The 15,994-nt window shown below is 31.1% G+C and overlaps 1 protein-coding gene across 1 annotated transcript; it reads left to right on the top strand.

Annotated features, from left to right (window-relative positions):
* Positions 1-3,667: 3,667 nt before the first annotated feature.
* LOC129900562 (AT-hook motif nuclear-localized protein 14-like) lies at positions 3,668-9,830 on the top strand. Its single transcript, XM_055975567.1, has 5 exons — positions 3,668-4,135; positions 5,047-5,099; positions 7,964-8,095; positions 8,696-8,848; positions 9,366-9,830. Exons 1-5 carry the CDS (start codon positions 3,718-3,720, stop codon positions 9,621-9,623), a joined length of 1,014 nt encoding a protein of 337 aa, XP_055831542.1. The 5' UTR covers positions 3,668-3,717; the 3' UTR covers positions 9,624-9,830.
* The last annotated feature ends 6,164 nt before the right edge of the window (positions 9,831-15,994 follow it).

Consider the following 15,994-nt stretch of genomic DNA (forward strand, 5'->3'; position numbering starts at 1 on the left):
CATAAGACTCCCTTTTGATCATAGACATTGCTTTCATAAACATTTATTTGGAGTCAAAGTTTTCAAGTCAAACTTGATTGAAAATATAGTAAACTAGGTGGGTTCAAATCACTTCAACTTTCAAACATGTATGTAAATGAATATGCATATACTTTGAAATCCATTAATTAAAAATCATACTTTAAACAACCCACCATGAATTTCAAGAACCTTTAAAGAGCTAAATAGAGAAAATACTTGCAAATCATCAATCCATACATATGAAATCATTTTGAATTAAAATAGACTAATAATAATTAGTTTAACCATGATTCATGCTATTAAGTAGAAATAAGAATTACCTGTAAGAAAATCTTACTTAAATCAAAAGATTTAGTTGAAAGAGTTTTCGACTACATGGTGGAAGAACGCATGAATAAACACCACATAACTTAGAGTAAAGCTTAAAGAAAATAAATATAATTTATCATATAATCAAAATACTTTAGGCATGAGAGTGGAAAGAATACTCGCATTGAAGCCTTACACATGCTAATATAAGATAGGTAATTAAACTTCAAATACTTAATAATCTATGCATTTGGATTCATGATATGAAAACCCATAAAAATTTCATACTTGAATTAAATAGAAGACTTTGATAATTCATTTGGGTTTCATGGATGAAATGATTCATGAATCAATACCCATATACCTTAAAGTAAAGTTTGAAAATAATTGGGTAAATAAACATAATTTATCATATAATCAAAATAATTTAGGCATGAGAGTGAAAGAAATACTCTCATTGAAACCTTATATACCTTAGAGTAAGCTTGAAGAGAATTGAGTAAATAAACATAATTTATCATATAATTAAAATACTTTAGGCATGAGAGTGGAGGGAATACTCTCATTGAAGCCTTACATACCTAGAATTCGAAGCTTTACGCATAATCGAAAGACTTAATGAACACTCTTGAATCCTAGCATTTTCTCCTCGGCGGATCATTTTGTGTACTACCTGGAGAATATGAATCACCATAATAGTATTTCTACACTACTAATAACTAAAACTATATTTTGAGAATGACTAAAGAAGTGTATAGAGAGAAGAGTTGCTTGATAAAGCTTGATGAACAAAATGCTGAAATAAAGTGGTATTTATAGGTGTGAAGGAGGGATCTAACAATAATTAAAATAATTATAAAGAAAAATTTAAAAATTTAATGGAGGATTTTGATGTCATGTATGATGTCAAATGGAGGACTATTGATGTCATGGGTGATGTCAAATGTATCTAGATTTTCTATGGTTGGTGAGATAAATCTTCTTTTTACGGAATACCCTTTTTCGAAGCTATGTTTGAATAAGATAACTTCCTAATTAGGATTTGATATCTACATATGAATTGTAGATCTAGACGTCTTCTTTTATTTTGTTTAAGAATCAACTGATTTGGAGAATCCTACAGTGAGACATAATTTTTCTTCTACAATTACTCCATTTCGTCACAGCACCAGGTCTTGCAAAGATTAATTTATTTGACCTACTTAGGCTCTGAATATTAAGTTATGATCTTCATGAAAGTTGTAGGTAATGATGTTAGAGTTATTTAAAAATTTGAGTCACCTAATTTGGACTATTTTATGAAAAGTTATACCCAAAATATAAAAGTAATATCATTTTCATCGAGAATTGGAACACCATATATAACATTTTTAGGGGGTGTTACATTAACCATCGAAATTGTGGTCTTCATCAGGGTGAGTAGAATACGCGCTGCACTCTTTTTTTTTTTCAGTTTAGGTTTTGTCCCATTGGGTTTTTCTAGCAAGATTTTTAATGAGGCAACAATCAATGTATATTGAGAATAACTATATATATTTGTTCTTTCACTATAATTTTTTTTTACATAAACATCCAAGGAGGAGTGTTGTAAAATAATGATTGGATGTCCCCTACCACTAACGTTTCCCCTAACCCGTTTTGCTCACCTTTTCCCCTTTTACATTGGCTTTAAATAACCAACGATTTGTGCAATTAAATACAGATACAACAATTCTTTTTTCTCTTTCTGTCTTCCTTTCTTGTCTTTTGCTTACTTTTCTTATAATTTAATTACTTTCATAATAATTATAAGGATATTATGAAAGAAATAACACGAGTAATTAAGAGAGGATAGTTACATTTTAGTGGAGCTGCATGTTATAGGAAGAAGCATATTCTTTTTAATTGTGTCTGTTATGAGGTTAATTTGACTTTGATGTCAAGATATACATAGTGGATAAAATTTGGTGCAACAACTTACATTAATTAAATTCATAAGACTACATTCATCTAAAGCTATTTATACATATATATGTACTTCAAGTGGGAAATTGTTAGAACTTTTTATGAACTCGTACATATATTGTATTAAGAATGATTGTATTTTGGCTGCTACTATTAAAATGTTGATTTAAATTAATATACGAATGTAACTCCCGAAGGATCGACCACTAGTGATCTTCTAAGGTTAAAAGCTAATGTGTCTAAAAGACACCTAATAAAGTATGGAGTCTTTTATGTAGATAAAAATTCTTTTAATGATGATCGATACAATCTCTGATATCCGAATTGTAATTTTTAACTTAATAATGGACTAAACTAAAAATATGAAATTTGTGCTAATATAAATATAAAGTTATGATCCCCAAATCAGATGTAGGGTTTTCTTTCTAGTATCACATCCTTAGATCTAAGAACAAAATGACTTACGTTTTGATTTGGAAGACCATAACCATGATCACAAGCCGAAGAGCTGCACTCATAGGTTCAGGTATGCTTTTGAATCTAATTTTGCTTTCGTAATGATTTGACATGATAGTTCTTGAGTAAAAACATTAGTTGTCATCTCTTAAAATTTGGTCCTAACAATAACACCAACCATTTTCACCATCACAACTATCAGCATCACCATTTCTAGTCACTAGCATCAATTTTTACCACCATCTCCACCATTACTAGCAAACATAAAAAAAATATTTTTTATATCAAATAATAATTTTACTTTACTGAATTTATATATTTTTTCATATGTGTTCGACCATTAAAATTTGGAATTCAACTTGAAGTTGAATTCTAAAATTTTCAAGAATTTGAAAATAACAAAAAAATATTTTTCATTTTCTCTCTCTCTAAATTACTTACAAGAAGTCAAAAACAACTCCAATTTGTATTCATGACCAAACACAAAACTTTAAAAATACCATTTTCTTAATTCAAAACATCCAAATTTCACAATGAACTATGATCAAACGTCTACTTAATATTTTTTTTCAATTATATATTTATAAGTAAATAAATTATATGAATTCAAATATTAAAAAATAAATAATTTTAATAATTCAGTATTCAAATTTAAATACAGCATAGTCCAAATTTAGTCTATTATAAAAGTACTTGGAGGATTTTTTTTAATTTTCTCAATAATTATATATTTTATATTTATAGTCATAGATTGTACATTCATATGATATATATCCGGATTATGAGTATCTTATATCCGGATATGCACTATCTATATATTCAAAAAGTTTATCGAATCCTATTAAACTTCCAATCTAACGGCTGTAAAATACACAAAAGGCCCACTAATTTAATCTACACCGTTAAAAGCAAAAAAAATAAAAAATAAAAAGAAAGCAGAAAAAGAATTTAATTAAAAAAAAAGTCCCAATTCTCCAAATCCAAAAAATGGAGCCGAATGAAAGTAGTGGACTGAATTCTTACTACCACCACCACCACCACCACCACCAACCGCCGCCACAACCACCGCAAAACCCTAACCCAACAACCACCGTCACCAATGTTTCGCCGACCAATGGAATTGTACCAATTAACAACTCTACCGCTACCGCTACCACCACAGCCGCTGCCGCTTCTCATATGGTGTACACTGGTTCGCTTCCATCGGCCGTGTCGCCGACTATGGAGAGTGTGAAGAGAAAGCGGGGGAGGCCTAGAAAGTATAGCACGCCGGAGCAAGCAGCAGCTGCTAAGCGGCTGTCATCGGCTTCGGCTCCGCCTAAAAAGAGGGATCATGGTTTAAGCCATGTTGCTGGAGGAGACGGCAGTGGTAGTTCTTCGAAGAAATCTCAATTGGCTGCGTTGGGTTAGTTACTCTCGTTATCTCCATCACGCGCTCGCACGCGCCACTTTGGGACTTTGTTTTGTTTGAAGTTTGAACTAAGAATTTTCAAAAAAATCTGTTCTTTGGTGAAGTGAAGATACATTTTATATACAAGAGGGCACATAAGCACATGCTATGTATATATAAATAAAAGCATTTGTATTCAGCATCTCTGTTTCTTTTTTTTTTTATTTTAAGCCTTAGTTTATTGGATACTTTCTTCTTGTGTTGGACCTCCTACTTCTCCACCTTTAGTTTCTTTTTTTTTTCCTTCCTTAAACTGAAGTTCTTTAAAAATTTGATCTTGCATGGTTTGTATACAGTAGAAAATATGTTACCTTATCCATGTTATGTTACCCCTTTTTAGTTCTTATCAATGACATTGATGGATAATAGAGGAAACTTTACATAGTAAACAAAGAGGCAATCTAAGATGAATATGCATGACATCAACAAATTGCCTCTAAAGTTGACTTCTTTACACAATTACTATGCTTTGCTTTGTCTATGCATAAATAGGTTTGTTGTCTCTTGTTTTATCCTGGCCCCTGTCCGAAATGCGGGAGATGAGGTAGGTTATGGGCTGTGTAATTGGAAGAGCTTAAAATGTTTTTCTTCACATATTTACATAGTGATTATATTTAGACTTTGAGCTAGTGTACTCTGTTTCCAATGTTTAAAAGTCATAGTTACTATTGTTGAAGGTGTGGAAGGGTGTCTGTGTAATTGGAAGAGCTTAAATTATTTTTCTTCGTATATTTACATAGTGATTATGTTTAAACTTTGAGCTAGTTTACTCTCTTTCCAATTTTTAAAAATTCCTAGTTATTGTTGCTAAAGGCGGCATGGAAGGGTGTCTGCTTTACTCAATTTTATCCTATTGGTTTCTGCAGGTAATGCTGGTCAAGGTTTTACACCGCATATCATCAATGTGTCTGCCGGAGAAGTATGTTCAGAAATTTTCTTCCAAATTCTCTAATAATTCCTCTCATTATGCAAAGTTCACCGTAATTGAATCAATAATAAGTGATTCCTCCCATATACTATTATCTGTTTTTGATAGATAGTTTCACTTTAGGTATCTAGTTAATTCTCAAAAATGTTCTTGAAGGAAGAGAACCTTTTTCTTTTTGAGCAAATAAACTGGATAAGGGGATCAAATAAGTTGGAAATAGAAAGGACAGTTTATCTTTTGTTAAGAAAGTTGCGTATGAAACTTATACTTGTGGAGTAAGGAAACTAGAATAGAAGATGTGAATCAACTTGTTAAATTCGTAGAAATTATGAGGTTAATGCTGGGGCAAGAGCATTTGTTTTTTGTTGTTGTACAGTGGCAGTACCTCCTTGGTACTTGATAAAATTACGGATTACCCTAGTTAGGAAAAATAAAAAAAGAACTGATGAAAAGGTCAGTAAGTCCATAAATTGTACTGGGGGAAGTTAGAGGTGTTGGGACTTATGGGTTTCTGGAAGATTGTAGCTAGTATGTGAATATTCAACTGAAGATACTTCCATTACACTGACTCAAGCACCTCCCAGATGATCAAGCTAGTTTACGCCCATTTTGTTATGTAACTTTTCGCTATGGTAACTTGTTGACATCATAGTTGATGTTTCTAGGCTGCATTAATCTGTTCCGCCTAGGTCCATTTATTGTACCTCCAGTGAGGGTATCTGCTGATAGGTTGTCCTTGTGTTCAACCTTTTCCCCTTTTACTGGTGCGTGGAGCGTGTTACTTCTCATTTATGATTTTTGGATACCATGACTTTCTTCACTAGTTACTTCTTTTCCTCTTTTATTCTAGTAGGCTCATTCTTTTTTTATCTCCTTTATCATTTAAGATCTCAACTACATAACTTGATTCACTGATTCATTTCATCTATACAGAGACAGTTGTAGACTCTGGATTATTATCTCTAATGTATTTATTGTTTGATGGATATTTTATATGTTAGAACTCTTGCTTATACAATAATTGGTATGTCAAGAATGAAGGAAATTTCCAAACTTCCTTTAAGGTTAAAACTTATGTAGGGTATACGAGATACAAGCCAACGAGGAAGTTAATTAGGTGACTCTAAAGTTGTCTACGTGAAGTAAGGATTATGTAAGCAAATGATACCATGTATAAGGGGCACATGCTCAAAATTGTACAGACATCAATTGTTGTTTGCCTGCTTGAACATCATTTATTTAACCATTCTTGTCCATTCCTGTGATTAAATTCCTTACTGGTATATCTTCATAATTAGGTTTGTTGTTGGTTTGTTAGAAATTGGTCTAGTTGAAAAATTGGATTAGGTTTGTTTTTTCTATGATTTCTTCTGATGTGAACATTTAGTTTTAAAAAAATTCCCTGATGTGTGCAAAAGCTTGAGCACTTTGAAAATTGCTTCCACATATAACATTTTTAGAGCAGATAACTCAGATAAATTGACTTGTGGGAAATTCAGCATTTCCTGCTAAGTATGCCAGCATTCAAGAAGTTTGATAAATCCTGGATTCTTGTGGCTACCAACTTACATTCAGAAAATTCAGCTAGGGACATATCTATCTAAGTACTAGCTTCTCTCTTTTTAATTTTAAATCAGGAAAGTATTAGCTTCTCTCTTTAAGGATTCATGATGAAAATTGAATTTGAACTTTGGTGTACAGCCTCGGAAAGGAGAAAGGATAAACTTATTCTTCTGATTTTCTGTTTTATTAATAGTCTGTCAAAGTTGGAAAAACATGGAAGAATATGTAACCCATTGTCTTATTGTAATTATCACGTAGCACAAAGAAGTAGGGAAACAGCTAGCTGTATGATTGTTTGTTCTTGTTGTTATTTAAGGGACTGTGTAGTTTGCTCTCTCTTTTTTTAATTGCATACATGGAGATGAGAGACTGATGTTTTAAGAGACTTTTTTTTTTTTGAAACTGATGTTTTAAGAGAACATTGTCTTGTCTTCTCATACCAAATCGTATATAATTGCTCTGTAAGTGCCTTTTTGATTTCATCTAGTTGGTACCAATCATGTTCTCTTGTTTACTCTTGCTTCACTTGCCATTACTTATGCCAATAGCAAAGTTTCGTTTGAAGTTTTTTTTTTTGAGAATGGTAAGGTTAAGTTATTGCTGAAGATATCTCCATCTCCAAAAATTTGGCTTACCATGAGTTCCGCACATGTTCGCCTTTTCCTGAGTCTTGTGTTCCATGTTATTCTTGCAGTTCAACTGGAATGCTTTTGGTTTGTGTTCCTTCTGATCTCAGTAACTAGATGTGATAGGAAATCTTTGCCTACCATTTTCCTATTCGGGTTGACAAATTGATTGTAAAAGTCAAATTGGTGTTCCGTTACAATAGTGATGGCATGTCGTCTGTGTATGAAAAGTATTGCATATTGTTAATTTCTTGTTGCACTAACTTGAATGTGCCTCTAATACCTTCATTTTCCATTCCTAGCGCATGAGGCCGAGCATATCAAACTAATTTCTGTTGTTTTATGATCAAACTCGTGATGCTGTTGATTAGTTGTCACAAATATATGATTCAGGGGTTTAGTCCTTTTATTCATCTGTTCATTGTTCATCAGAAAATGTAATATTGGTTTTTCCTTCACATGCACGAGAGTTTAAATGGTACATCACAGTTCTTAAGTACCTGCACTGCATTGGAGATGCACTTTTTTCAAGTTTTCTCAATAGAAATTCCTTTATTCACACCAATCAATTTTTTTACTTAATTTATATTGCAGTTGCCTTCTGACTATGCACCGTATTTGTCTCTTATTTTTATACTTATACAATTTTTGTTATTCACTTAACAGGATGTTGGTCAGAAAATCATGATGTTCATGCAGCAAAGCAAACATGAACTATGTGTATTGTCGGCATCTGGCTCAATCTCCAATGCCTCTTTGCGTCAACCAGCAACATCTGGAGGAAGTATTACATATGAGGTAGAAAATTTCTTACTGATGCTGTTGAATGGGAAGCGTTGATTCTGCAGACAAGCATAGGTCAAGAGCATAATAAAGAAATGCAAGATTCAATTATATAATGAAGAAAATTAGGGTTGGCTGTGTGTCGTCGTTGATTGGATTGATACAACAATTTCAGGATGACTTGCAAAAACATACTGTTAATAGGACTACAATATCTTCATGATTCTCACCAAACAAATAAGAGGAAAAGTTCGTATTTCATACTTAAAATGTAAAACAGAGATGTCAACCAACACTTGATCACATCTACCATCTACCAAATGGCCAAGAAAGACCATCCTATTTTTTTGTCTTAGTCTTAGCGTGTAAACGACAAATTTGCGATGCCTAGATAATATCCATGCTGTATTACTAGTGTTTAGGACAGGCTTATCAGGGTTTCCCTTTTTCCTTTTTGGTGATAGTAAGCTGTCATTAGCATCATTGTTGTATGCCAGATGGATCATCACTTCCAGCCTGTCATAAGAGAAACATATTCAAAGGTCTTTTATCACATTTTCCCTGTCAATTGATGTATACAGCACAGTGATCTAACTTTGTGTTACTCCATGCCAGGGGCGATTTGACATTCTCACTCTAACAGGATCTTATGTACGCACCGAGACTGGAGGCAGAACCGGTGGGCTGAGTGTGTGTCTGGCAAGTACTGACGGTCAAATTGTTGGAGGTGGAGTTGGTGGTCCCTTGATAGCTGGAGGCCCAATTCAGGTTTTCTATTTTCAAGAATATTTCAATTTGTTTAGTATGATCTTAGCCATCAACAGAATTAATTAAGATATTGATCTTAAGATTAGCTTATAGGAGATAAGATTAAAAAAATGTTAAAGGGTAACCAAGCAGCTGAACAGTTATCATGCTTTCTCACTGATAACTTTATACCTAACTTTAGACTCTTTCTGGTTCTTCATTTCTTTTTTTTTTGTTTCATTCTGCTTTGTCCACCAATGAAGTGGTTGATGAAGCATCTCTCCATGTATAACTTTGAAGTTTTCTCGTGGTAATACAAATCACAACTAATATGTACAAGTCTAGATGATCGAAATGTATCTTTGACTTTCTCACCATAAGGGAAAATGACTCATTAAAAACACGAAGTGTTACTTATCAAACAAGGACAAGAAACAGTGATCTATTTAATTTGCTTGTGAAACATCAAATCTTTATCCTTTCTTTTGTCACGTTAAGTTCCTATCTTCTGACAGCTTGTTATTGACTATGTTGGTAGGTGATTGTTGGCTCATTTTCAGTTGACTCAAAAACTGGGGGACTAAAGCATGATACTACCCCGCAATTTGGTGGATCACCATTATCATTTCGTTCGATGGTTGATTCTTCTAATCAAAGTATGGGTGGAGGTCAGTTTATGATGCAATCTCGTGGTATGCAACCAACACCATTACATTCAACTGATTGGAGGGTTAGCACCGGTCAGGGCTTGCACCAGTCTCCAGAAAATGGGGACTATGACCACCTTCAAGATTAGGCAAAACATGTCGTATTAGGAGTAGTGTGATAAACTTTCCTAAGTTATAGGTTCTTTTTGGAGAGAATATACCAACTCTTTATATTTGTACAGGTTAGCAACAAAACTTCCCTGTAGTGTCTTCTTTGCAGATGAAAACTGCTCCCAAATTCTCTGATGTCTGGACCTCAGAATTTCTTTTGCAATTCTCTGGATTACCTTGCTGTCTCTGTCTTAGAGTTGTTTATTTCTTTTTGTTGGTTGGGTATGTTTAGGATTCTTTATATTCTGACTTGTGTATATTGGTGAAATAAGAGGTTAATTAGGTCTGTGTTTACCTGGTTGTATTAAAAATATATCATGCCTAGCCTCTGCTTTGCTTGGACACCACTGTTTTTCAGCTGGCTTGTATCTCGACTATTCAACCAACTACTTGCTACTTATGCACTAGCACATGTACGAGTGAAGAAATCATCTAACATTTTTGTCTCCGTTGGGATTGAACCCTTTTCTGTAAGATTTTCAACCACTACATCGTGTCCATAGTACTCTACTTGTTATACATTAACCTCATAAATTTCGTTTCTCCTAGAGATGTCAATGAGGATGAAAACAATAGATGATTTGTTCTTGATGGTAAAAAGAAGGCATTTTGTTTGCTATTATTGTCCTTCCTAATAAGCTTACCTTAAATGCTCAAAAGTCAAAATCAAAATTTCAAACCATCCAAATCAATTAATCCCAAAACTGAACTTAAAACATTCAATTCAATTCGAAGATGAAAATTTTCATATTCAATTCGAGTATATTTTCCATCTCATGGAAAATCTTTTTCGCTTTGCTTAGCCTTTTTTTTTTGTTTTCCACTCAGTGTCCGGAGTCCGTGGAGTCTCGATTAAATTCGAATTGTGCACTGTAAGGTCCATTCAGGGTGATGCGGTCGCTTCCAACATGATTTTTTTCATACTCAGGGCTCGAACCCGAAACATCTGATTAAGAATAAAACAGTTTCACTACTGCGTACTTAGCTTAGGCCTATTCCCCCTCTAGGGGTGTCTTAGTGATAGGTTCTATAGGAACTGGAAGATCCTATTTGGTCAAATACCTAGCGATAAATTCTTGTCTTTCTTTCATTGCAGTATTTTGAACAAGTTTTGGAATAACAAATTTAAAAATTTCTTCATGATGAAATCGATATTGATGATAATGATAATATTAATGCTAGTAATGATATCAAACGCCCACCCTAGAGGCGGTTGACCATCATGTGGCAAGTGACAGGTAAAAAACTCATATTAAACATGTTTATTTGTTCAAGTTTCAAATTATTATTTAATTTGCCTATAGAATATTTTGTTGTGGAAATTTCTTACAAGACCGTTACGACTTGTATTGTTTATTATTACACAAGTCTCGATGTGTTTTAGAAAAGTGTATTATATTTAAATGTTTTTTTTTACATTTCAATATTGCCCTTATAGTTTGGTTAGTTATTCCTAATGTGTAGAGGTAAATTTTGTGACTTGGGAAAAATAAGTATCAATTATCCATTAAAAAGTCCCAATTGGTAATATATTTCTTTTGAGTTTTGATTTTGTAAGTAATTAGTATTGCCTTCAAATAAGGAAATAATATTTGGGAAATATGAACAAGAGAGAGAAGCAATAAGGCCATAAAAGTTTTTGCCAAAAAATAAAAATAAAAATTGCTTTTATGTATGGATTATGTAAATATTTTATATTACTTTCTCCAATTCAAAATAAATGAATTTTATGATGTGACATACTTAGTTAATGTCATTAATCAAAGGGTAATTTATCAATATTATCCTTTAACTTTATCCAATTTTTTCTTAAAACATGATTGAGAAACTCATTAAAGAGAAGGGTAATTTTGAAAATAATAGTAACTAATATATTTTTGGACTTTAAAAAAAATATTTATTTTGAAAGATAGAAAAGTGCTAGAAATTCATTTATTTTAGACTAAAGGGATTATCAAACAACAACAATATATCCCGTAAAATTTCACAAATGAGATTTCGAGAGGGTAATGCATATACAACTTTATCCTATCTGACGAGAATAGAGAAATTGTTTTCAATAAATCTTTCACTCAAATAAAATATAACAAAATAAGAAAGAGAAGAAAATACAATAAATAATACCAAATCACTAACAAATAAGATAGGTAAAATCTTTTATGTTGTCAAGTTAGGTAAAATCTAACCATAGGTGGTTGGTTACAAAAGAAGTACATGGTTCAATATATGTGTAATTTCTAACGAATATTACAAAGTTCAAAAACTCAAATATAAAAAATATTTTCTTGTATTGTTGTATTTAGTGACAGAGCCACATATACTTGAGGGGTGTTTTCATCAGAAAATTACACTGTCCAGATAGATAAAAATATTTTTTATATATATATACGCCATTTAGCTTTTTTATATTCAAACACTCCTTAGTCAAAATTTTGACTCCGCCACTAATTTCAGACTGAAGTCATACAACTAAATCTTTACTTGAAGTCAAACTTAATAAGTATTACTAAGATTATTTTATTTATAAATTTGAGACTTGATTAACAAGTAATAAACAACATATAATATTATCTTGTCGATATTTATGTTAATATTTGAAATTTAAATTATAATATATTCTTTTAAAAAAAAGTGAGTTGGTCCAGTGTACCCCGTAGCCCACATAGTTACGAATTGGACTGACTATCTTTTGGTCCGCCATGATAATGGATTAGTTCATCTTAACCTGTAATTTTTTCTGAATAATAGGTGTTAGAAATGGACCAAAATTGACAATTGAAAAGACAATTGAAAATGATAAGTAATACTATGTTATTGTCAGAGTTTCTATTCTTGACTTCTTCTTTCTGCCTCTATAACTTCACGTGCTCCATCATAATTGTGGTGGAGTGGTGGACTTATTTTATCCTTAATCAAATATTTCGGGTTTAAGCCTAAGTATGAAAAAAATTATATTAGAAGTGTCACATCCAAATAGGCTCTGCAGTGTATGAGTCGGATTTAATCGGATTTTACGAACTTCGAACACCGAGTGATAAATAAAAAAATTCTCCTGCTCCCTCTTTTTGATTTTGTCTACTTACTAAAAACATATTTTTAATTTGGTTGATTGGTGGGGGTGGGGATATTGATTATTATTAGTTCAACTAACATGGAAACAACATTTTGCCTAAATTAGTATAATCATGTCTCTTCCATCTTGCTCTAGTATGAGATGATAGAGTTTATGTGTGGCTCTCTGTTTTTTTTTTATAAAAAAATACATTATGCCCTTTCGATATAAATATAAGTTGTTATGCCTTTTATAACATAACATGTGAGATATTATGATACAGACATAAATTTATACTGCAAAAATAGTCATAACTTATTGTGTCCTTTGTGACATATCTTATGAAATATTATGATATGAAAATATAAATTTATGCCATAAAAATTGCTTGTTATTTCAATATTAAGGATATTTTCGATTATTTATTTATTACTTAAAATGCTGAAAAGTAAAAATTAAAGATCACAAATTTGAAAAACAAAAATTATCCCAAAATAAAAGCGTTTGTGTGAAATTCCACATTTTCTTTGTTCAACTTCCAAAGCTAATCACCTCAGGAAACTCAAAATTTGCAGTTAATTCTCGTCTAAAATTTTGATTTTCGATTTTTATAGGTTACAAGACCTTTATTCCAAGCACATGTTCTATCTTGAGAAAAGTACAAAAAAATAGATTCAGATCGAAAGTAAATATCCGATTTTTTTTTATTCTAAAGTAATTTTAGGAAATACCCGCCCTCCCTTTACTCCAAATATATACCCGAGATACCTTTTTAGTCTAGATCCAATTCGCGTTTATAATACAATTACAGTATATATATACCATGATGATATCATTCAGTATTTGTGCAATTTTTCCTAAATGTTTGATTCCTTAATGATACCATAACATATACAATATATTGTTGTGGTATCATTGAGGATTTTAAAAGTGTCTCATTAAGAATTTTCAATATTATGATAATATACGAATATACTATAGTAATATCAACAACAACAACAACAACCCAGTGAAATCCACAATGTGGGGTCTGGATAGGGTAAAGGGTACGCAGACCTTACTCATACCAAGGTAGGACGGTTGTTTCCGAGAGACCCTCAGCTCAATACTATAGTAATATCATTCATGTAATATCAAATGACTTAGAAAAATCGTTACGATACCATCACATTATATATATGCTATGATAGTATCATTCAACATTTATGATGGTATCATTCGACATTTGTGATGGTATCATGTCAGTATATGATATATACTTGAAGGATTGTTCATTGGTGAATAATACCATGCTATTACATATGATATTGCGTGATGACATCATTGAGAAATTATGAATTTCTCACTTGAAGGACTGCTCATTAGTCAATGCTACCATGCTATTATATATATATATATATATATATATATATATATATATATATATAATGTCTTCGTATTATTGAGGATTGATTTAGCTGTACATGAATGGATGTATGAAATCTTAATGATACTAATGTCTTTGTATTATTGATGATTGACTTAGTTATACATGAATGGATATAGAAAACCTTAATAATACCATAGCAGTATATAAATATATTGTTATGGTATCATTAATGAATGAGTAATTTTGTGAATGAATAAAGGAAATTCTAGTGCTACCACAACAGTATATTCACATACCTGTGATGATATCATACATAATTTGAGGAGTGTTTGGCCCTAAGTTTTCAAATATTCTTGGCAAGTTATTTTTGAGTGAAATTTTGGTGAAGTTTCACCATGCGTTTGGCCACAAATTTCTCAAAAATATTTGACTGTTTTAAAAAATATTATTTTGTACTCATAAGTTCTAAAAATTATTAAAAGTACTCATAAGTTTGTATTATCATTTTATAATGAATATGTTTCGTTAAAAAAAATCTTATAACATAATTAATAACAACAAATAATAATATGTGTAAGAGCAATGCATTAATCGAATTAAAAATAAATTATCCTTTTTTTCCAATTTTGTCACTCAAACTATTTTTTTTTGGAGGAGATAGTAACAAACTATTATTTTATTAATAGATAGAGATGTTATTTAATGTAGCAAGTTGATAGATAAATATTAGTTGAAATTAATAAATGATGGATGTTTTTATAAACTATAAAAGTTTGGGATAATTTTTAAAACTTTCCAAGTTCCCAAATATTCTTGGCAAGTTATTCTTCGGAGAATTTTTGATTAAATTGCACCATGCGTTTGTCCCCAAGTTTTTTCAAGTTTTGGTGAAATTTCAAAAAATATTATTTTGTACTTGTAAGTTCTAAAAATTATTAAAAATACCCATAAGTTTGTACTATCATTTTATAATGAACATGTTCCCTTAAAAAAAATTATAACATAATTGAAAACAATCCACAACAACAAAATAACATTATAGGCAAGAACAATACATTATTCGAATTAAAAATAAATTATTTTTTTCCAAATTCTGTCACTCAAACTATTATTTTTCGGATGAGGTAATACCAAACTATTCTTTTATAAAATTTTGGTTGATCATATTAATGTAGTAAGTTGATAGATAAATTTTTAGTTGAAATTAATAAATGATTGGTGTTTTTATAAAATATAAAATTTTGGAGTTATTTTTAAATTTTTAAAATTCCCAAGTTCCAAGTTTTAGTTTTTTTTTTAGAACTTGGGAACTTAGGAATTTTGCCAAAGATATTTGCCAAGTAATGGCAAATTGTATTGACAAACACAAGTTCTCAAATATTTTTCAAGTTTTTTCCAAAAATTACTTGGGGTCAAACGCTACCTAGAACTTGAAAACTTGAAATATTTACTTAATCTATTTGCCAAATAATAACAAATTATATGAACAAACATTAGTTCTCAAAAATTTTCCAATTTTTTTCCAAAAATTACTTAAGGCCAAACGGTACGTTTAATCTTTGAAATAATAGACTAAAATAATTTTATGATTAAATGATACTATACATAAGCAATGTCAACGGATACGACTTGAATACATCAAATTTTAGCCGTCTGATTAACCCCATTATAGGGTCCACAAATCCACCTTTCACTGCGATTAGAAAAATTTCGCAAATAATTATTATAATAAATTTAATTAAATTTCTTAGCTATAATTTATATATTTATTGACTATAACTATAGTTTAAATTATCTTATTTATATGATTCTCGGGTTTGTATAATTTGCGAATAATTACGTTATTTTTGTATAAACTCGAAATAACGAATTTATACAAACACAACCATTTGAAGTCTAAATAACTATACAAATTATATTATATAAAA

Source organism: Solanum dulcamara, chromosome 1 (assembly GCF_947179165.1).
Source record: "Solanum dulcamara chromosome 1, daSolDulc1.2, whole genome shotgun sequence".
NCBI classification, from domain to species: Eukaryota; Viridiplantae; Streptophyta; class Magnoliopsida; order Solanales; family Solanaceae; genus Solanum; species Solanum dulcamara.

What these genes read in the sequence shown, in the direction of transcription:
- LOC129900562 (XM_055975567.1), top strand. Translation starts at nt 3,718, where the DNA reads ATGGAGCCGAATGAAAGTAGTGGACTGAATTCTTACTACCACCACCAC. An exon ending in TCAATGTGTCTGCCGGAGAA is followed by an intron (nt 5,100 to 7,963) that starts GTATGTTCAGAA and finishes TTCACTTAACAG; the next exon opens with GATGTTGGTCAGAAAATCAT. An exon ending in GAGGAAGTATTACATATGAG is followed by an intron (nt 8,096 to 8,695) that starts GTAGAAAATTTC and finishes ACTCCATGCCAG; the next exon opens with GGGCGATTTGACATTCTCAC.